The sequence below is a fragment of the Gallus gallus genome, chromosome 1 (genome assembly GCF_016699485.2).
Source record: "Gallus gallus isolate bGalGal1 chromosome 1, bGalGal1.mat.broiler.GRCg7b, whole genome shotgun sequence".
Lineage (NCBI taxonomy): Eukaryota > Metazoa > Chordata > Aves > Galliformes > Phasianidae > Gallus > Gallus gallus.
In genome coordinates this window covers 29751886-29775566 of record NC_052532.1, presented here as the reverse complement: position 1 = coordinate 29775566, position 23681 = coordinate 29751886, and the positions used below count along the sequence as shown (strand labels likewise).

Below are 23681 nucleotides of genomic sequence, written 5' to 3'. Positions count from 1 at the left end.
CATAAAAGATTACCACGTGCTCCCAAAGATACAGACTAGACGGGGGTTATTCGTACAAACATATCCTGAAAAATAAGGCATTCCTCACTTTGTGCAGCTTTCCAGAACTTTTTTTTTCTTTTTTTCCTTAAACAAAAACAATTCATGTCAGTCAAGACCTGGCTGAGCCACGGTGCCTGGAAACAGAATTCAACAAGGAAAAAATGTAATCAACTGGAACAGACCGAGTCAATTCCATTAAAAATGAAATGAAAATGAAGGACATTCTCTTGTTTCATTTAGAAATTCCAGCAGGCTTTTTGTTTTTTAAAATCACATAAGGGTACAAACATTGCAAACTTTCTATTTTCAAGTCCGGACATTTTGTTATTTCAAGGATTGAAATTCCACAAAGAATTGATTTACACGCTAAACAAAGGATTATTCTATTTATTTACCTAAAGAGTGCCATGAACTGTGTAGGATGATAGCAGTGACTGTTTCTTCAAAAGGAGAAAAAAAAAAGTTGCCTTCTGTAGGGTAAACCAGTAGCTCACATTCTTAATAGAAAAAGTACAACCATCACTTCCCATTCATTGGCTTGCAAAGCACTGAAACCAGTAACTGAGACTGATGCTTAGTTTTAATATGATCCACTGTTTCACTCCATCTTACCTCAGTTTAGCACTACCCTCCCTCACTTGTTCACCTCTTCTCTTTGTACCTCTCAGTGCTCTGCTGCTCAGCAAACATTATGACAGACAAGGCCACAGCATTACTCCTTCTCCAATGACCTTGCAGATGATCCATACATATTTAATAAAGCAACAACTCTAAGCAATACTCTTACTGCTTGAAAAATATTTTGCATCAAGCGAAATACATGACCATCTTTGTATTACCTTGTGACATAAAAACAGCTATTTCAGAATTTGTCATGAATTTCTATCAAACACGAAAACATAAAAGCTACATTTCATAACTGAACAGAAACTTTATTTAAAAAGCAGAAGCAAATGCTGCACCCTGTATACCCACCTACACATTCATTCTTTCAGAGCTTTCATTTTAAAGGTATAACACAGTAGCTCTAAGAAGTACAGTAAAAAACTACTTACAAGTTATACCTACACTGAGCAACCTACACCAAAATGAACTGCAAATACACCAGTGAAAGCCTGCACTCTTACAGTCATAAAATTCACCTGACAAGACACTGAGTATTAAGACACAGTTATCAAGTTATGACCCTGCCTCTTTTACTAACTCAGCTGAAATACAACATATCATCATCTCTAACAAACCTATGCGTATCTTATTATTAGTTCTTCAGCAATATATTATCCTATTTTTCAAGAATACTTGGTCTTACAGTACAGCAAACTTGGTCAAACAGCAGATGGGAGACAAACTCAAGCCAGATATAAAACATGAGCCATATTACTACAGAGACACCAGACGTGCAAAAATATCCAGTATCACTTTAACAAAGGAGTTATAAGTGATCAAACCCTGCTTTCCCCTAAAGTAGAAGCAAACATCTTTATGATGAATGCCATGATTCACAAAAGTGCATTCAAAGGTCTACAGACAGAGTAAGGAAAGAGAATAATGATGCAAACCACGCAACACTCTTGGGAAGTTCTCAATGTATAGCACAGGAGTTACTTTCCGTTTTCACTGGCACTGTCAAAAGTACCCACATGCAAAAATAATGTTTCTCCCATCAATAAAAGTGTATTTTGATAGATAGAAATATACAACTAAGGAATAACATTCACAGTAGATGAAACACTTCTATTCAGAACCATTCTTCTGAGCTGCTTACCAGGACATGAGTAATACCTAGACAGACTAAAGTGCTTGAGAGCCAACTCACTACGATGAAACGCGCTGTTCTTGGTAGCAAAAAGCCCACCCTGCCTAAAACAGAAAGGAACACTCTTTAAACAGAGTCCCTTTGGTGACCTATCTGGGTCATGAAAGACAATATAATTGCTTTAAATTGAAGGTTTTGTTGACCACCACCCTATTCCCCGAGTACTGGCTGACAAATGATGTGGAAAATTCACACCAAGAACGCATACTATGCTATTTATTTATTTTTAATAATTCTAAAAGTCTGTTTTATCAAATAGCATATAAATTTGCAATTTTAGATTAATCACATTTGGATTAAGTATGTTAATGACTCAATACTACAACCATTTTACTATATATTCACTAGTGTACAGATTGTAAGTGCCACATTTGGAATGCAGATGCAATTCTCAATCCAAGAGAAGACTGCAAAAATAGTAAGACCAATAGTTTTGTTTCATGTATTCTGAAACATTTCACTGTGTTATTAGAAGCACATATAACTCATAAATGGGCTCAAGAAACCAACAGCCTAAACCAAATCAAGGGTGAGTCAGAGAGCTTCCCACAGCTTGGAGTTAAACATTTAGGTATCCTGTTACTAGAAACTCAGAGGAAAACACATTAACTGACTTCAGTGAAACAGGAAACAGAATCTTGGAGTTTATCTTTGCTTCTGATTTGAGAGAAAACATTCTTGCAAGAAAACATCTTCCAACAGTGAACTCAGAAAAAGGGAAACTGTACAGCGAACTGTAGTTGTGCCTAATTATGAACTTGAGGAAAAACTAAGAAAAGTATTTAAAAATGAATCAGGACAGTTTTAAGCTATAACTAGACATCCAGTTGGGCAAAGAGACCGGTAACTTCATTCAAAACAATTTTACATTAAAACATTCATATCATTTTGAGTTTTACTTGAGAAGACACACAGTAAACCAAACCAAAGAGTAGAACAAACTATAGTATAACATGTTTTTCTAATTTTTCAGTATGCAATTTCAGGTGTTCAGTGCTGGAACAGCGCATTTCCTGCCTTATGACTCCATTATTCCTTCCAGCAGATGCCCCAAGGGTATATAGAGGGGAAGACACCAAGCAGGCAGCACCTGACTGCTCCCCATTTGTTTTTGGCACTAGAAATAGCAATGAGTTTTCTTGCGTGATGTAGTATCTCCACCCTCCAGCCAAGGAGAAACTCCACTGCATTTGTCCATGGGTTTCAGAGCTTCTCCTGCGGAATTAATTCCCATCTCCACCCAAGTTCCTCTTGTTCCTCATCATTTTCTTTTCCCCACCCTCTTGGCTGCAGTTCCTGATCTTGACACAAATCCTTTTTTCAAATGCAAGTCCAGTCCCACCCTTGCTCATTGCTTTCCTCACTCTCAATTGCCAGCCCTCTCTTGTCACCACAAATCCTTTCATCTCTTCCAGTTTGCCTCCACCCTCCAATTCGGAGGTCACATCACTGCTCAGTTACACATAGTTCCATTTCACCTCTTCCTCAGCATCCTTTTCCTCACACCTTCTGGATCCTCTCTTGCATCCAATTCTCCTTCCATCACCCCTTTGGCACAGTCCACCTCTCTCCATAAGTAAGTAATCTTGACATGAAGATTTCCACATTTGCATTCACACACCATCCTACACTGCTTTCTCTCTTTTCAACTGTGTGAAAAAGCTACACTTCTGTTTGGGGCGGTGCACCTCTCACTGCCAAAAGCTGGCAAATGTATGGCCTCCATCGCTTTGCTGGGAAAGCTGCGGGTGAGCATGTCCCATCAGCCAAAGTAATCTAGTCTCAGGTTCCAAGGAGATTGCGTCCAGCTCACAGGTCCCCCCACAAATGAAGAGCCAGCATTTTAAACCCTAACAAAGTCTTTGTTTCAACCATCATATTCAGTGGTAGGTAACAGAATAGGATGCATTCAGCTTCAATGAAGAGGTGTTCAACTTCACCTCGCAGAGTTGTGCCTCTAAGTGGAGGGACATTTCCCTGTGATTCCATATTTCCAGTTCATCATCACACTAGCTGACAGGCTATAAAGAAATAAAACATTCAGAAATATTTTGATCTTCTTTTTCCTAAACGTGCAAATACTTTAATGAACTTCAAGATATTAAGAGTTTGAACTCAAAAGGAGCGTTCTGTACCCCAATCTATCTTCTTACCAAAATCACTGATTATTGTGACTGCTCTTTCCTCTGAGATATACTCCCAACAAGATCCAAGCTCCAGCAAGCCACCTGGAAGATGCTGTTACAAGAGTGTTTAGTAATGCACTAGCCCTCCCAAATAACTCAACTGGGACTCATTTCTATGGATCTCTCTCATATTCGTAGAAATATGCAGAAACAAGGCTATTCAAGATTTTAAAAAATGGTGAGGAGTTCTAGAGGTAGAAGATAGTTCTGGTAGGTTCTTTTTTTTTTTTTTTTCCCAGAAGTTTTATCTTCCCTGTGACAAAAAGAAACAGTATGCAAGTGACAAAGCCACGGAAGACTGGCTTTCTAGAGACTTGTGCCCAACCTCTTAGTAAATTTGAGTATCTAAGGCAGCGCTTTCAAAACACTAGATGTTCAGAGATGGTAGCAGCAGGACAAAGAACAGCTAGGCAGCATGGGTTCTCACCTGTGACAGCAGGCACATTTCAGGAATCAAAGTGAATAAGACAACTGGTTTAAAAAAAAAACACTCTTGTTCTCATGATCTGATTTCTTGAACTACCAAACTCTACAATACAGTGGCTACCAAATACTTTGTAACATGTAGCTGTGCTTTGCAATAGTAGATTTTTATTTTTATTTTTAAGAAACAAGCAAACAAAAAAAGAAAAACAAAACCACAGCAACTGCAGCACTTGCTTAAGAGGAAGTTCTTATGTCTCATGAAATGTGACCATACTGTGGTCTTTCTCCACTAGAACTTAGACAGTCTTTTCTACTGTCTACTTGCATAACACCTGCAACACTTAATCTTGATTTATGCCTAAACTGAATTTAATTGAAACCTGAGAACAGATGCAAAAGATGCAAGGCACAGATACTATGTGATTGCATAAGCTAGTTTTCCTATGAAGCTAAACAATAATAATTTTAAAAGTAATAAAAAAGCAAATTTCCAGTTGTAGATGATCAATGAAAAATTTGTGTCAGCATAGCCTACTCTATTCCAACTCTATGTTTAACACGCTTACATGGAAATTTTCTATTTAAGGAGCATGTGACTCAAAAAGTTAATATATGAATTATCTTCTAGACCAAGGTGGTGAACTGCTTCTGAGGTATAATTATGGTCAAGTAAGTACACACAGCAATGAAAATGTTGTAATGAAACAAGTACTTAAGCTATTTAGGGGACAAGAAAGGGGGAAAAATTGCTAACAGGTCAATTAGCCCATCTATTAAGGGCTATTAGTGTCATTCAGAGCAATGCACAAAGTTCAGCAGTTCAGAAAATTAATGTATAAACAGTCCTCCTCAATAAGTATGAGAAGCTAAAGAATCATGAACAACCTGACCCACTTGATTTTGTCAGCGTTCAACTTCTGTAATTTTTATGAGTCAGGTTGACTCTGTGAGCCTTTAAAAGTCGAAGTGCCAAGGTAAAATGGGCATACTACAACTGCAGAGCCTTTGCCCCATAAGGAATCCTGCCCTATTTATCTGCCATGTCTTTGAAGTTTGCCATTAAACATTATGTGTCCAAGTGTGTCTATGACCAGACAATTACTGAGGACAGTCACAGCAGTAGCGCAAATAAGAGTCAAAACAGAGAAATGGCACTCATGGGTTGGTGATAAATGACAACATGCGTTAGTCATTTACACCTCAAGATAAAAATCTAGTTTATATAATCTTGACTTGGAGAAGAACCACATGCATAAGCTACTGGTGCAACAAAAGATTTTTTCCACATCATTTAGGAAAGCTCCTAATCCAAAACCCTTTAGAAATAACTTAATAACTTTATGAAATAAATAAACAAATAGGAAAAGAACTGTAAGACTGCCATATATTTTAAAGATCAGAGCACATAAATACTTTCTACGCCAAGCTTTATATTTATACACACACACACACACACACACACACATATAAGTAAAAAAATACGATATGCACTCAAAATAATTTGAACAACAACAAAAAAAAAGCAGAACAGTTGTCTGTAAATTGTAGGTTGTTTTGTTTGCTTCCAAAATGCCATCCAATTAATAGCTGTCAGATTACCAATACTCAGAAGGAACAACAATCTACTAAAAAAAGTGCAGCCTACCCTTTAAAACACAACAACTTTAATCTGCTCAGTGGAGCAAGTGCCAGAAGAAAGAAGACATGATAGGGACTGTGATTCAGAATATCGAAAGAAATAGAAAGTCTGAAACCAAGAGACAAATACAATCTATCACCAAAGTGGTCTTTGACACAGATGATCCTATGTTTATATGGGAATGTCATTGTATACAAATCAGATTACATACGGATTAGATTTAGAGGATTAAACTACATGCACCAGCAAAACTGGCATCCACAAAATAAGCTTCTGCTAAATTAAAATCAGCTCAGCAGTCTGCAAAAGAGACACAAAAACCAAAGCTGTAGATTCACACTTGAGCAGATTTTCCGTATGTACATGTTGTCTGCGTCACACTCTTCTGTGGCTGTCTCTTTCAACCTCCTGAAGCCTGAAAGCTGTCATCTGAATAGGAGAGATGGCAACCAGTTTCTTTGTCAAACATCAAGTCCTTCCTGCCACCTACTTCCTCATGACTGCATTTCATTCACTACTTACCAGGGCTTTTTGTATGTTCACTCAGTTACCACCTTCTTGTCATCACATATGATCTTATGAAACTACCTCCTTTTCTTTATGATACTGTTCTCCATGTGCCCTACATACATCCCATTTTATCTCTAAATCTTTCAGAACACAACACAGACTTTACCAGGAATAATGATACAGCTAATGTTTAAATCACTGTTATGGCAGCAGGGAAAGTAGACGCTTGATTGTAGTTCTTAGAACTAGAGCTATTTCTGAGGCAATTTACATTTCTGGACCTAATAAGTAGGTATATTACACTGATCCTACGTATTCTCATTTTGTTTAGATCCAGGAAGCAATGCTGAAGAATTCTTCAGAAATTCTAATCATGTCTTGCTCAAGAACTTTATAAGAGAGGAAAAAGTCAAAACTTTATGCCACAGTGCACAGACACAACCAAGAGATCATCTTGTCTTTCACTGTTAGAACAGTTCAAAAATAAACAACAGTGCTAAAACCATCTCTCAAGTCCATTAATGTTCTTCTGTTAAAGCAAGAATATGCTGGAGACAGATTTGAAAGACATGGAGCTCTCTCCTTTTCTTCTAAATGAAATTTGAGTTCCCTTAAAGACAGGAAAGGAAGGAAAAAAAAGAGAGAAAAAGCAACCCACACACACAAAAATGGCATACTTCAACCCCAAAGAAACTACTGCCTTTCTTAAGGGTTTGCCTATTCACTATTTCTGTTTTTAATCCTTTTGCTTTCTCAGGAGCTTCTCCAGTGTCAGTTCTGCTCATCTTTCCAAGCACCCCGACATCCGATATTTGCCTCATTAGGCAATTTTTCATAATTAGCTCTTTATATATAATATCAAGGGTCATATATTTTTAGGCGGTTTCCCCCCTTCCAAATGTCTTTTTCAATTCTGTTTAAACTTCCTTCTTTATGCTAAGCCTTCTTCTTTCCAGTTTATTCAGTGTTACAGTTAACAATCACTCGTAGCAGTTGACTGAAAAAAATGCTATTTAATGGACAAGTTCTTAGATTTTCATTATATCTGATCAAAAGTGGCTCTCGTCTTACCAATTTCAACAGCTGGGCACTGAGTGAATCAGGTACAAGCCTTATCTTTTTGTTGATGTTGTTGTTTTTTTTACTACATCCAGCAATTTCACCTAACTACTACCACTCACTCATTTAAATGTACCAGAGATCTACCAGCAACATCTATAAGCAATGCTCTTAAGATTGTAAGCAAACATTACTTTTTGAGATCTTGGAATGTGCACTACTGTTTGATCACATAAATGAAGCATCACTGTGTCAAAAATTACATCAATGTCTAGACTTGCCAACAAGTAGAGTTCCCAGCATAACAACTTCAAAATAACATACTTAGCACAGGACAAAAATTGTTACATTGAAAAGAAACTGCCAAACTCAGATTCTTTCATGGACAGATGACAAAAAGCAAAAGGTGAATTCCATCTAATGTATTTGAGTCATTAAGAATGAATACCCTACTGCTACATGTGTGCAATCTGGTGTTATGTTCTCTTAAAAGTATTGCCCTATGAGTGCTGTACTTTAAATAACATCCACTTTTTATCAGCTTTGCAATGAAAAAAAGCTGCTGGCAAAGAGCTGAAATGTGGTAATACATTTCCTTATTAAACTTTACCTGCAGGTGCTGAAGTGAAACGAGTGAGTTGCTCTGATTTTGCATATGCAGCAGTCTGTAATTAAGAACACTGCAGCGCATACCCCAAGAACACATTAATGCCCATGGAAATGGAAGAGAACGTGGCTAAATAACTGTAAAGTGAAGGACTGCAACTTCTGAAGTACAGTATCTCTAGCACAAGGAAAGTTTTCAAACCCTTTGGATACCCCAGGTACCCTGCTTTAAACCAATGTTACTTTTTTGCAATATTACAATGCCTTAAATCAATGATACTACCAAAATACTGACCAAAACCTTTTATGTTCTCCATCTCGTAGTCCTCATAAACATGGAAATACAGATTTCTAACAAACAGCTCAAATTTAAAAATTGAAACGTCCCATTATGAGAAAAAGAAAGAATTACGATATGTGTAAACTATAAGGATGCAAATAGAAAAAAAATTAATTGATTTGATTTCACAATGGTAAAATTCAAGGAGCTCTAGAATAAATGTTAAAAAATTATGGAAAAATTAGCAAGTGAAAATTAATATGGAAGAAAAAGTGACTGAGAATGTAAAGAAAAAACCAACAAACAAAACTTGTCCTCTATATAAGGAGAGAAGAATTCATGTGAGGAAACTAAGTCACTAAAGGATGAAACAAGACCATTGGCAAATGCTACCATTAAAAAAAGGCAACCTCTTCAACTTTTCTGGGATGTCTACGGCAAGCTACCAAAACAGGGACAAATATTTCCCTGATTAGGAAAAATAAATTAGCACACTTAACTATGTCTTATATTTAAATAAACTAATGTAAGCTTAGATGAGGCATGACACATAGTATAGTACCAAACAAATTAGATTGATGAAGAGTTCATCATTAAGTTCTTGCTATTAAACACACAAAGTTTGAAGGACAATGGAAAAACTAGGAGGGAACCAAAATCTCTACAGCTTCCCCACCTTTTACTCTCATCTGGATTATTACTCTTGTCTAGTCTACTCCCATCAGAAGCAAAGCACGTCTGACCTCATCTATAATCTGAGCTAATCCTTTAATGTGTTCTCTAGCTACTCCAGTTCCTCTTAGCTTCACTTAACTTACCCACTTCTTAACTCACATTTTAATTAGGGGATTTTTTCTAAAGTAGATCATTTTGCCTGAAATGAGCAACAGCAGAAGCAGATCAACATGTTAATCTCTGGAAACTGCAGTCCGTTTTCTTGGCTCAGCTGAAGACAGAAGAAAAGATACATCCCAGGTCAGCTTTGAGCGCCTGTTCCTTCATTCCTTCTTGGAACCCCATTCCCCCAATTTATTAATTTATTTCACTGCAACTGCTAAAATTCAATATTAAACCTAGTGTACCTAGAACTGATAAATCCGGTATATACTTAACATGGTTTCTCATCAGCTTATTTCTGGCGAGAATCTGGAAGCTACTTCAAATTTACAGTTTCACCTTCACACCTTGTTAACGTCACCCATACATTCGTTGAACTCTCTGCCTCTCACGCATTTGTTACCCATTCAAGGGTCAGCCTCCTCCAGTTTCTGATGGCTTATGGAGTATCAAATCCAGCTCTGCCTTATTCATTCTCCTGTTCCATGCGGTTTCATGAGTTCAGCACTGCCTCACCAACAGCACAAGATGAAGATATTTCTTTTTTTCCTATCAATAAGTACAGCATTTAAAGTAAAATGTTAAGTCCTGAACAAGAGAGCACTTAGCATTCCTGAAAAAGGAAAACGTATTCTGCATGTAATGACCTACATCTTCAGTCATCTTTTTTCTGTTTTTACAGCTCCACTTCTTCCAAGTAAGAGAAGTAACAAGCTCTTGCTCCACGTGCTATACAAACACAGGTTAACTCTAAGCATCCTGCTACTAGAAGAACTAACCTGAAAACAGCTGTTCCCTGTACACATTTACAGAACTGGAGCATTTAGTAGAGAACAGAGGAAGAGAGCACACTGTTGATGTCCAATCAGATACTGCAACCCTCATCCATTGTCTTTGTTCTCAGACTGGCAATGGGAACAGGATGGGGTGGAGGGTGGGGAGGAAGGCACAAAGAATACTTTCACACATCGCAGAAACAGCGAATATTTTATCATGGCAGAAATGTCTGTGTATTTTTCTGAAACTACATGCACTACAGCTACTAGAACCTCTTTTACTTACTGAACTGCAACTTTTGGGCCAAAGATCTAAGTAGTTTGCCTAAAACCAAAAAGGAATTAGACAGCAGATCCAGAAACACAATCTAGAAAGCCTTTGGATCCAACCATACACTGTTTCTTCCTACTTTACATGCACCTTATCTATGAAGTTGCAAATACATGCTTACAAAAATCTGTGATTTTCGACATCTTCCAATCTGGGTAATAGTTTGCTAATATTACTGAGGGCTACTAATAAGCAAAATTAACTTAGAAGACAAGTAAACAAGCAATTAATCTACATTTGAACATAAAAGAATATCATTCTACTGAACAATTTAAAATACTGTTTGAAAGCGCCAAGTCAGCTAGGCCTAGTAGTAAGCAGCAATTCCATTCTGAAAGTCACAAAAGCACTGACTCCCCTGCTTCCTTCTTAGATGCCAGAGTTCTGTAGTAATAAAAGTACTGAAATCTGAGTGTCAAATCTCATTCAGAAACAGAGAGGTTTGACTGTTTGCCAAAAACAAGGAAGGCACTCAGCTCATTTGGTAAAATTTGTCTTCAGAAAAAAAATATATAGATTTTTTCAGAGGTAACCCATGTCATTTCAACTTGCATATGCAACATTTAAGAAACTGGACATATAATAATGGCCTAGTTAATATATTGCTGCAGACTTGATGTCTAGACAAGATAAGACATTTCAAGAATCCCTGCTACTCATGCTGATGAGGAACAACAAAGAGATAGCCTTTTGTGTAATGCTGCCAGCAAATTGCTCCAATTGTGAATTTAACACCAGGGACATATTTGTCATCACTTCCGAAAAAACACACTTCAGCACATTGCATATTAAAAGCATAAGCTGATACTTAACTATATAAAAACAGAAACTTAACAAGTTAAAAAATACATGAATGCATATTGCATATCAGATGCAAAAGTATAAGAAGTGTGTGAAATTGTTCCATCAGCAACTTGTGAACATTTATTGACCTTGACTTGCCAATGTAAAATTCCCTGCTATGCTACATTTGAGTAACCAGACCAGTCCTTTAAATATCTGCCCAATGGTCTTCGACCCAACCATGCTGACAACATACACCAGCAAATTTCAAAATTATCATTGTGGAGGAAAGAATGAAATGTTGAAAAGCATAAGGAAGTGCATACCTCTCAAGCAAACAGAGCTAATTATCTCACCACATCATTTATCAAGACACTGGACATATTAAACATTCACTGGACATATTAAAACATGAGACACGCTAACACTGCAGAATTCTCATGTTGTACAAAGAGGCACAAAGGTGGAAAAGAATACACACCAGGATGGAAGAGATCAGTTTTCCCAGTGCTTGCTGTGCAGAAGTGTCAGGAAAGGTCCTATTGCCAGCTACCAAGTGGCAGAGGCAGCAGGTCCCAGGGCAGCTGGGGGACCTCAACCCTCTCCTGAAGGCAGTTGAGCCCACTCCAAGGGGAGCACGTCCTGATAAGCAAGTGATACCACCCAAAAACAGGGAACCAAAGCAAGAAGCTGTGACTCTGCAGCTCAAGGATGGGAAACTGCCAAGATGAGCTGGGAGCAGAAACCTTTGGTGGGGAAAAGAAGCGTTTTGTGGAGAACAGTGTACAGGACTGCAGAGGCAGTCGAGCTCGGAGAGAGAGAACACTGAAACAGTGGAAAAGCCTGTCTGAAGAAACAGCAGTCTCTCTCACCGGAAATATTCAGGCCTTGGCTTGACAGACCTCCAAATGACCCACTCTAAGGCCCTGCTTCCAAGAGGATATTGGTCCAGGTGAGATCCCCTGTGATTCGGTCACTACATTGGTCATTTCAAAGAAGAGATAAGAGACTTCCAGGATCTGTGGTCCCAGTTCAGCAATGTTCTCAGGTGCCCGTGCATCTTCAACCACACCTTTTCCTTTCAACTGGTTAAAGAGTACCACAAATACAGCATGAACTGTATTGAGAAGTTCATCCAAATAACTTTTAGTGAGCAGTTCACCACAGGACCGAAAATTCAGTTTCCATTCCACTCTTTGCTCCCTCTCACCTTCCCTGTCAGTACTGGAGAGCTCAAGTCACTCAGAACTCACCCAAGTTTACTGCCAGATTCTGACGATTCAAAGCCAATGCGGCATTGTACCAAATAAGGTTGGAAGACTCACAGCACATCAAACCATGAGAAACACTATCATCGTAGCAAGTTTCCTGCATTCTTTTCTTGTAATTGCTGGACCAGCAATTACTTTTGAACATCTACCAGAAAAACACGTCATTTTACAGTGTTAAGTTTAAATGATTAAATACATATTTCTTCTAGCTTCAACCTAATTCACAGTACTCCATTTTATAACAAACAAGAATTTTGTTCAGTTTAATATAATGTACTGAAGATGCTTCCAGAATCATAAAATTTGATTTTAATTCTGTGGAAGCCGACACCTTCACTATTCAAATTGACAACGGGAGAAACCGGTTCTGTGAAATCAAAATATCTAAGTTATTCCTCAGGCTTTTCTGAATGAAGCTACTAAAAGCATTGTTTTATAAAACGTAATCTAGATTCCTCTAGAGATAAGTATTAACACTATCAAACATAATAACATTAGATCACATTGAAAACAACATTTGTTTTTATGCCCAAATTTTCATCAGCCTTGACTATAGGCCTATCTATAGGACCTAGGGGCACATACATCTTCATGGGAAATAAACCAGTCATGGTTTCAGTACCATCAGCTAAACTTTCCCAATTGTTTTTTTCTGAAAAACCTGCTCCTACTCTACTTTTTTTCCCCATATTTTTCATTTTTCAATAGTCATAAGTTTATGTATAAGGTGTGATCACATGAACTGGTCATCAACACAAAAGGAAGACAAATTGCATAATCACCCTAGTAGTGACAGCACGCTCCATCCCAGCCAGACTCATGAAACATGAAGCCATGTTCATACAAAATAAGAGAAAAAAGCAAATGAAAGAAAAAAAAAACAGAGTAGAAATTTGCTTTCCATTTATCAAGAAAAAGGAACAATTTTACAGAACAGAAAGTGGTCTCTCATGCAGAAGAACAAAAAGCTACAACTCAGACAGAGGAAACACAGAAAAAGCTTTATAAGATTACCTCCAGACTACAAGACTTCTTGAAGAGTATTATGAAATAATCATGAGGGAGATAAGTGATTTGTATTTCTTAGGTGGCTATCAGAGGAACGCATGAAAACACTGTAAATCAGAGCAAGTTTGAAGAAAGTCACCTCTCCTGCCTTAATTAATAATTCTAAATGCTTCTTCCAGATTTGGGCAGAGTTGTATGTAAAAGTCAGAAAATGTCCAAACTCTACATTATAAGTAACATAGCTGAAGAAACAAAATATTTCAGTTGCCAACAGCAAATGAAACTGAGCGGGTTACTGTAGAGATTTTCCCCACTGTAAAGTGATATGATAGCAAAGACTAGTAAATGAATAAATTTCTACTGAGCCTCCTCACAGACTCGACATTACAAAAGAAACAACGCAAATCTTGTTTTGTATTCAATCTATCCCCAAGCACTCTACACAAAAGACAAACAATAGAACTTCTGAATAGAATTCTCCTATCTTGATATCAACACTACAGTCTAAGAAAAATGTAAAAGTTCTTAATCCTTGAGAAAAATGACACAAGAACTGGTATTCAAAGCTCATTTAAATAACAACAGCCTGCTTCCAGTGTTCAGTCCCCAAACTGTACATATTCTAGTTAAGGAAATTACAGTTTAGAAGTCATTTTTGATAATTTGTTCTCATGTAAAGATATATTTTTAACTACAATTGGAATTACCTGTTTATATTGGATTTTGGAACAGTTACTCTAAGCAGCAATCATTCTGTCATACAATCGTTTGACTTGGAAGGGATCCTTAAAGGTCATCTAGTCCAACTCCTCTGCAGTGAACAGGGACACATACAGCTAGATCAGGGTGCTCAGGGTCCGGTCCAGCCTGATCTTGAATGTCTCCAGGGCAGGATACCCACCACATCTCTGGGTAACCTGTTCCAGATCTTCCATATCGTAAAAAGCTTTTTTCTTATAACCAATCTCAATTTCCCCTATTTTAGGGTGAAACAATTTCCCTTTGTCTTATTGCCACAGACCCTGGCTAAACAGTCTGTCCCCTCCCTTAAAACCTCCCTTTAGACACTGAAGGGCCTCCATCAGGTCTCCCTGGAGCCTTCTCTTCTCCAGATTGAACAGCCCCAGCTCTCTTAGCCTGTCCTCATAGGAGAGGTGTTCCACCACTTGAATCATTTTCGTGGCCCTCCTCTGGATGTGCTCAAACAAGCCCATACCTCTCCTGCACTGAGGACTCCACACCTGGACACAGTACTCCAGGTGAGGTCTCACCAGCGCAGAGGAGCATCATCACCTCCCTCACACTGCTGACAATGCTTCTTTTGATGCAGTCCAGGATATAGCTGGCTTTCTGGGCTGTGAGGGTACACTGATTGCTTGTGTCCAGCTTGCCATGCATTGTAACAGTTGTTACATTTAAGATGAAGAAGACTACAGCTAATTCCCACGTGCAGATAAATGCCATACTTCTTCAGTAATGTAACTGAACGCATCTGTGTAGACAGAGATGCCATCACCCTATTGCCTCAACAAATTAGATTACATTAATATTATGCTCCGAGGAGGAGAAAAAAAAATAAAGATATTTATAGCAGATCAAGCCATTACACAAGCATTGTATCAGTGCCAAAAAGCCAACAGGACTCACCTGTTCAATCTCCTTGGTTTTAGTTGCAATTGCTTTTGAGCGGCAAAGAAGTTGGTTATCCTCATATAATTCCGTACTGTCAGTTACATTTGTTTCTGTTTCCTCTGTTTGTTCGACATATAATGGAGCTGAAGATCCAGCCTTAAATGAAAAGGAATTTTCAGTTTTAAAATCAAAATAAAAAATTCAAAACATGACAGCAAAAATAAAACCCCAAATATATTCAATTAAATATGACTTTGCTTATCAAGACCATTAGTGAAGCATTATTGCTACAATTTAACAGTTACAGAAATACTAATTTTAAATATGTAGAAAACATGACATAAAAAAAAAAAGTGACTCAGTCTTAATTGTGTAAGGCAACAATGCCAGATAACCCTTAGCTGCCCTTCCTTTGAGAAGAAACTTCCATAGTTGTTATTTATAACATCAACCAACAAAAAATCCACAATGAAAGTGGGATTAGATCTCTGGGGAAGGATAAAGATAAAAAAAATCAAAGGTAAACAGTCAATGACAAAATCAGAAAGAACTCTTGCAGCATTCAGTGCGATGGGTTAAATATTAAAGGAAAAGAGACACCTACTGTACAGCAAGAGAAAACATGCACTTAAGGGATTCCTGATAATATCAGAAATCTTACTGAAGTACCAAAATTGTACAGGCTTCCTGGTATGGGAATTGTACTATTCCTTTATGGGAATTAAGACAGTATTCCTGCCCCAAAGAATACAGACTCCTACTTCAAGGACATCAAGTAGTCTAAATAGAAGGTGGAAAAAGAAAAAAATTACTACAGCACATTTAATTGCATTATTACACAACAGACTTGTATAATATGTAATAGTTTGGGAGTTGTTGTTTCATTTGGGTTTTTTTTTGTAGTAAGACTTGAAAATTTGAAATAGATGCATAAAAATATTTTGACTACTCAAAAATAAAGAACTGGAGACACTTAAGACTTAACTAATGCATAAGAGGAAAGCATTAGGAATAAAGAAAAGTTGAAGCAGTCCTATAAGTATCTGCTCAAAACTCAGAATCAATATAAACCATTAATACCATATGCAGAATCTCTTTATTGCAGTAGATCATGAAATGCCTGAGAAAGAGTAGAGAACTTCAGCATAACAAGAAGTTGAACCATTAAACAACATGTAAGATAAACAAACTGGAAAAAAAAAATCAAACTGTTGCAACTCATACACGACAGCCTAGCAGTCAAGGTAAGAAGTATCTTTTCAGAGATTCAGAATGAAATATCTCACCACCTACATTAGCGAGCACACAGAACATTTTTTCAGTCAGTAAATCATCTTGAACTCAGTCACAACAGCAATTGTTTCATTATGAATCTTTCTCCCACTGCAATCTCCTCTAAGGCAGAATCAACTTCACCACATGGTCCACTCTGTTCTTTCCTCCACTGCACTGTCTTCCCCTCACCAAGAAAAGGAGTGACATTTCTCTTCAGCGTTGCTCTCCTGAACCTCTCTACAAGTAGAACTAACTGCCCATGCATGTGTATCCATGTGGCATTCACACTAGGATCCCTTTTCTTCACTCCACCATATTTTTATGTTTACTATTTTTAAAATTTTCTTTTGATTTTTTTTTTAATTTCTTTTTCCTGGAGGGAAATGAACAGCCTTTTTATCCAATCGTCCCATCCAGTGCCAAGAAGTTGTTGATACAGTCAGCCATTAGATCAATGGACATGATTTGAGAGTTCAGATAAATGTGGATCCAGCTCAAATCTAGCTCTTAGTTTCCCCAAGTGTGAAATACAACGCGGAAATTCAGTGCTTCCCAAGACATTTATTTTCCATCTTATCATTTACAAAAATAAAATGCCTGCCCATTAACTATAAAGTTGACTGAGAAGGAATGCTGAAATTACTGCAGGATTAAACCAGACTACTTTATGAAAGACATCACATGATTTTTATTTGTATTAAATCAAAAAAGGTAGACGCTAGTTAAAACACATCATGCTTAATAAAGCCTTGTTGCCTTCTCTTAGTCAGAAATTACTGCCTATCAATCTCATTAGCCTTAGTTAGTTGACTATGAAAATCCTGCCCATCACATGTTGTGTGTGACTAAAAGTCAAAAGACATAATAATGTATGTCAATCTGTTCAGAGCAGAAAGACGGGAAAGCCTCAGAAGTGGTTAAGGTGTCTCAGGTGACAAGGGCTCTCTCAGAAGCCTCATTCCTTTCCCAGTAGGAGTTGGGCTGAGTGCTCAGGTGGTCTCAGAATTCACATCAGCAATCACTACCAACTTTCTACAGTGAAGGATTCAGGCTATCAAGTAGGTCCCATATCTGCAATGACACAGGATCCACAGTTGAGTTGTTCAAGAGCAAGAGGTTTGTCAGCTCCTTGCCAATGTCGCCACATGACCACTTGCCAAATTAACTGCAGTAACAAACTAAACAACTTAGCTTTCTCAAGAGGTTATTAACAAACACTTACCTGCTGTGCCAGTAGAGCAGTAAAAAATGACCACTGAAAAGAGCTATGATCATACTTCAATATAGCGAGAGGCAAAAGGCAAGGAGGGAAAGAGCAGATAGCTATAAATTAACAATTAATTAATGTTGAGTATTAATGAAACAAAACTTCTGGGAAAATAATTAAACCAACCAGACAATCAACAATAGCAAGGATAAAAGCCTGATATTTAAGATGAAGAAGGACAGCTCCTAAAAGGGAATAAAAGACATGGCAGACTGTCACGGCATGGAACTAAATTCAGTTAAAGTTTCTCTTCTGATCTGAGGTTTCACATAAACACTTACGTTTTAATTCAGTAGAGTCCCTAGCTAATTTTAGGGACCTCAGTAGGCAAAGCAACTTACACCAATGTAAGGAAGTTCCCTGGAGAATCTCGAGCAGAGATGGAGCCTTATTTTGCCAATTGTAGCTCAAAATAAACTCAACGCATACTAACAAAACCTACTATTTACATGTTGGTTTTTGTTTGGTTGTTTGTTTAACAACAAAACAAGAATCACAAACACATGGCTTTAGTCCCACTCTCTTTCAACAAACATTTAATAGCACAGGCAGACAAATCCAGAGGTGGATTATAAGATGCACCTTTCAGCAGTGCCAAAAAACAGGAGGTTACTGTTGCAACACTAAAATAAGTCAATTAATACTTCTGTCTTACCTCATACTCTGTTCTTTCAGGTAAATTGTTTTCATCGGCCTTCTCTAACTTCTCAGCTGCCCATTTGCTTGCAGCTTCTGCAAGTTCCTTTTCTGATAGTCTGTTGCTCTTCTCCACGGTCTGAGAAAAAAAAGAAAAAAAAAACATTACAGTGAAGGTTTAAACATGAAATATACTTCCACATGTAAAACCATCTTCTAAATTAAAATAAATATCTATTCAGCTCTCCAAAGCATTTTGAAATGGCAAATAAGGAAGCTGAAGATCTTGTTTGTTGACTTGTTGAAAGAAAAACAGATAAATAAAAATCAATGAATTTCAGGAAAATGTTATAATGCACCATACTTTCAGAATCAACACTGTTGCTTTGTCTTTTTTTTTTTTTTTCAAATTCAGAGGACAAATAACCAAAAAATTATTTGACATCAGTTGAGTTTAAAGACAGACGGATCAAATGGACACTACAGAGAAATCAAATAAGTATGGGTTGATGTAGTAACACAGTATGGTTTTTAGCCATGAAGAGTTACGACAAATTTAAACTGAACTATTCAACTCTGTATATGGAACAAAACCTAGGCTAATTAGGAACAGACAGCATTTTATATGCATTTCAGTTGATTTAAGTTAGTTGAATTAAAATTAATACTTTTGTACTTGGCTGAAATATTGATCACTAGTAACAGAATCACTCATGGGGAAATAGTCTTAAAAATAGTATTTACAATATCATTTCTTTGTACATTACCAGGCTTATATATATTAGAGCAGACAGATCATGGCAAATGTCCATGTACTAAAAGCAGTTTAGAAATAACTAATTTCACAAATCTTGTTACCTCTATGTGAGTATTTTGTGCCACTGTCTCTATAGAAGCATCTATCCAAGAATTTATACAACTCTAACATTAAGACCTGTATCAATAAGATGGATATCAAAGAAAGATACAACTACCTGAAAAACGTTGCCACATTTTCTACCTATGGTTGTTCCACTGGGAAGGAAAAGCAACAACAAAACAACCCTCCACACACTTTCTCATTATTTTTTTCCAAATTACATAAATGGTCAGAGGAAGCACATACTCAGTAGCCCCCTACAGGGGACTGTGTGTCATATTGTGTGTCGTAAGGACACAACATTTTACCAAACTCAGAAAATAAGTAGAATACAATGTTTATCTGAGCAGGAATCCCTCTTTATCATTCTGTAACTTAAAACAATAGAAATCAGCAAAGTCAAGAGGTGATAGAGATTAAAAGAAGTGCAAAGTACAGACAAGGTACTAAGACGGTTCCTAAGAGAAATGGGCAATATAATTCATAGAATAATTAGCCCAGCTACCTTTCCAAACTACAATTACTCATACACTTCCCCCACTACCAACTATCAGCAGCCAATTTTTTTTCTCCTCTGCTCTTATTCCCCAAGGCACACACAGCTTTTATCCACAACCTGGCTTTCCTAGCTGCCAGAAAATCTCCTATTACAGATTTCTCCCAGTCCCCAAAAGTAGCTCTGGCCAATACTACCAAAAAGTTATCACTACCAACTGTTATCTTTGCATGAAATGAAGATAAATAAAATCTCATACGACTTACAATATTCCACAAGCCATAAGCATCAACTAACGACTCTAGTACTTAATGGAATAGAGGAAAAAAAAAACTTGTTTAATTTATTCTGACTAAATTATATAGACTGCATGGCAACAGAATACATTTGAAAAAGTTCAGAATGCATGTTATGTATTAAGTAATGGGTTTTCCACAGATACACTACACTACAAGGTAAGAGAAAATTAAAAGAACAGGGTCACGTTTTTAGAGAAAAACATCTAGAGAAGCAAGAAGTGAACTGTTCTGTGGAAAACTTTTTTTTAATATTCTAAACAAAGGTGTCTTCCCATTTTTTTCATAGGCATAACATAAGAACGGCAAAAACCTGTTGGTTTTCTGCTATCTTTGCTGGGAAGCCTTCCTTGTCTCACACATCTGTTCTTTGCTACAATTATATTGCACACAACCTCCAAGGCTTGTAGTCCAGACAGGTATTAAATAAGAACACAAAAGCTGTCATGCAGTAGTCAATTAAACAGGTGGTTAAGATCTGATAACACCAACCTGTATTAACTCACATGCATGAATATGCAAAAAAAAAAAATCATAAGCGAGATTAAAAAAATACCTTTTCAGATTTGCATGTAGTTACTGAACTGAAAAGAGATATTGCTGTGGAAGTAATACAAGTATTTCATAGTTAAATTATTACTTAGAGCACTGAAAATTATCTCCTTTGATCTATAAAACAAAGCATATGACTCATTTCACAAGTCTGAATAGATTGCAAGACCCAGACCCTAGTGATGTTTATCATGTTTTGCCACAGCTTTTTTGGCTGTTATTTCCATGTCAGTGAAGAGCTATAACTTAACTGGTTAGTGGAATGCAGCCATCACCCCCCAGGAGGCTCCAGTGATAGAAAACAGTACGTTACAGATACATCTGGTGCTTGAAAGAGACAAGCAATATAATGTCACTGAAGCAATTCTGTTTCTGCAGCTGATGTACACCCAATAAATATTTGTGTTCTCTGGAGAAATTATTTCAATCAAATGGAAACTTCTACTTTGTTTAGTTAACATCAAGTAGATACGTGCAAAGCTCTGGCAAAAATACAATCAATGCAGAATAGATCAGGCCTGATTGGAGAAGAAAGCAATATGGTTAAATACCTATAGTTCAAGCTCACACTGCATATATATACTGTAGCAAAAGATTTTGCAACATCTCTTTGCTCTATTAAGGACTTGGTATTAAGCTGCAGTGTGTTAAGTCTGTAAGGAAAATAAGCGAACTAATTACAAAGTTGCTCTTATAATCCAAATCAGTGCAACTTACGCCTGGTAGCTTTTATCTTACTTTCCTCATTTACATCACCGAAAATACAGTACTTGCCTCCCCCCTTAAGGATAATGGCAGTTAACGAGTGCCTAGCACAGCAATTCTAAAAGAGCTGTAGATGGAATAAGTACTTAGAATGACATAACACAACCAAAGCCTATTTTTTTTTTTTTACCCACTTAATTATTTCCTTCAGTCTCCCTTTCTCACAACAAGAATACCTTTCTTTCTTTGTTGTTTTTTTCCTTTTTTGTTGTTTTTTGTTTGTTTGTTTCCCCCCAAGCATTCCACTATTTTTATTACAAAGACTTCAAGAACCAGGCTACTACATCACACTGCTTAGCGAAATGCTACTTTTTAAGAGAACCTTACTCAGAACAATATATTGCAGTGTTCCTTTATTTTTCATTAAAGTAATTCTCAAAAAAAAAATAATAATAATAGGGAAAATATTCCTGTAGAAGTGTTCATTTTAACCTCAAGTAGAATTTTCAGGCAAGCAGTCTGTAATGTGAAAATGCTTTTACTGCCACAGGACAGCCAGCACAACACTGAATGCTGATTGTTCATTACTGTTTATTAGTTTGTCTTTTTAATTAATTAGCAAGATTGTAGTTGGTGCTCAGACTACAAGATTTTTTTGATGGGAAATTAAACCACATCATTTAGAATTTACCAAGCTGTTTTGCAACGTGGCACTGCTCCCAAGGAAACACTACCACTCTTTTCATATTCTCGAGCAGCCCTATTCCAAAGCCAAAGCTGCTGTTCATATGACCTTCCCCACCTGTCAGACACTTCACCTCCCTTTTTTCCATATCCAATCATAGGTTAAGCATCACTTAAAGATGGAGTTCAGTTCAAGTACAGGTGCGTCCTGTTGATCTATTGTTCCTAAAAACTGCTTCCTTAATTTTATCATGGAATCACCAAGGTTGGAAAAGACCTCCAAGATCATCCAGTCCAACTATCCACCTATCACCAACACTTCCCCACTAAACCATGCCCCTTAGCACAACATCTAAACATTTCTTGATCACATACCCTTGCCATTCCTTTTCTAGCATACTCTGGACTTCAGATAATAACAATTTAAAGTCTGTTCAAAATGCCCTCCCTCAAACAGGACAGTGACTACACAGTAAAAGGACTACCTGTATCATCATCACATACACAACATTAACAGCACCTTCCTGCTAGATAAGGGAAAACCGGCTTCTGCTGGGTTGCAGAGGAACATAAGACACTCTGCTCTTAACAGCTGCATACGGTGTCTCCTTCCAGGTGATGCAAAACATACATATATCCGATAATGTGCGACCTGAAGCCATGGTGAGAAGTACTTGAAAAGCAAAATTCACCTTTGTCGAGGGTACTGCTGTGGAACCCGATGGTGATGCATCTCTTGATGTTTTCGACGACTGAACTGAAGTCCTCTCTTTACCTATAAATTTAAAAATATTAAGACCTGCAAAATTATATTAAACACATACCTTGCAAATATATTTATCGGCTTTCATATTTTGCCAAAAAACTGTAATGGAATTTGCTCAGCTCATGAAATCTACAGCCTCCTGATAAACCTTGGTAACATTTCTTTCTCTTTACAAAGAGAAGAGATGGTTATTATACATGGCATATTTAGGAAAACTCCACTGCCCAGTATTTAACTGAAGAGCACGTCAATATGACTTGGTGAGATGATGTGGTTTTACTTTCTAATGTTTCTGTTATAAACTTAATATTAACAGGTGAAATTAAAAATTCCTATATTTCTATTAGCCATCAATCCAAGACCCCAAAAAAACAGACAGTGTAGGAACTAGTTCAGCAGGCCACAGTATATTGGAAAGTCTTGCAGAGGGAAAGTCTTGCATTCCATGAACCACAGGTTAGATTCTCTTTGTATTATCAGGGATTTTCTTGTAAGCATTCAAATCAGCCAAATGCCAATTCAAATTCACTGAGCTAACCACAGTCCATACACAGCCTTGCCAAAGACTGGCTACTGGAGCCTGCAGCAGCAGAACCAGTTGCAGTGCACATTGCTAGCTCTCAATCTGTGGTCCATGAATTACATCTAAGAGAATTACATCTGCAAAAGGTAAATATGAAAAACACATTGGTTGTCAGTAAGCCTACATTTACCAAACTATTCACAATGGAAATTGCTTGACTATTCACAAAAGGAAAGTAAAACAGACTTATCTTGGCTTCAGTTAAGCTTGTATCCGCTCACTTAAGAAAGGGATGAATTAAAAACAAGCACTTATGGAAATCTGGATATGAATTATTTCGGAACAATTTTTTAGGATAACCGACATGGTTTTAAATGAATGAGACCAAGCTTAATGTGAAATCGCAACCCTAACAGCCAA

At 37.2% G+C, this 23681-nt stretch overlaps 1 protein-coding gene and 1 non-coding gene across 8 annotated transcripts in view; both read right to left on the bottom strand.

The window, feature by feature from the left end:
- Positions 1-23681, bottom strand: part of PPHLN1 (periphilin 1) — a 69937-nt gene that overhangs the window by 14371 nt on the left and 31885 nt on the right. For all 7 annotated transcript variants that reach the window (NM_001305257.2, NM_001030737.3, XM_015281233.4 and 4 more), the window contains 3 exons: positions 22665-22747; positions 18400-18519; positions 15218-15358 (listed from right to left, as the gene is read on the bottom strand). In NM_001305257.2, the coding sequence (NP_001292186.1) occupies positions 15218-15358; positions 18400-18519; positions 22665-22747 (344 nt within the window). The remainder of the gene's footprint in view (positions 1-15217; positions 15359-18399; positions 18520-22664; positions 22748-23681) is intronic.
- Positions 17448-17509, bottom strand: MIR7447 (microRNA 7447). Its single transcript, NR_105615.1, has one exon. It is a non-coding gene; the product is annotated as a microRNA 7447 (primary transcript).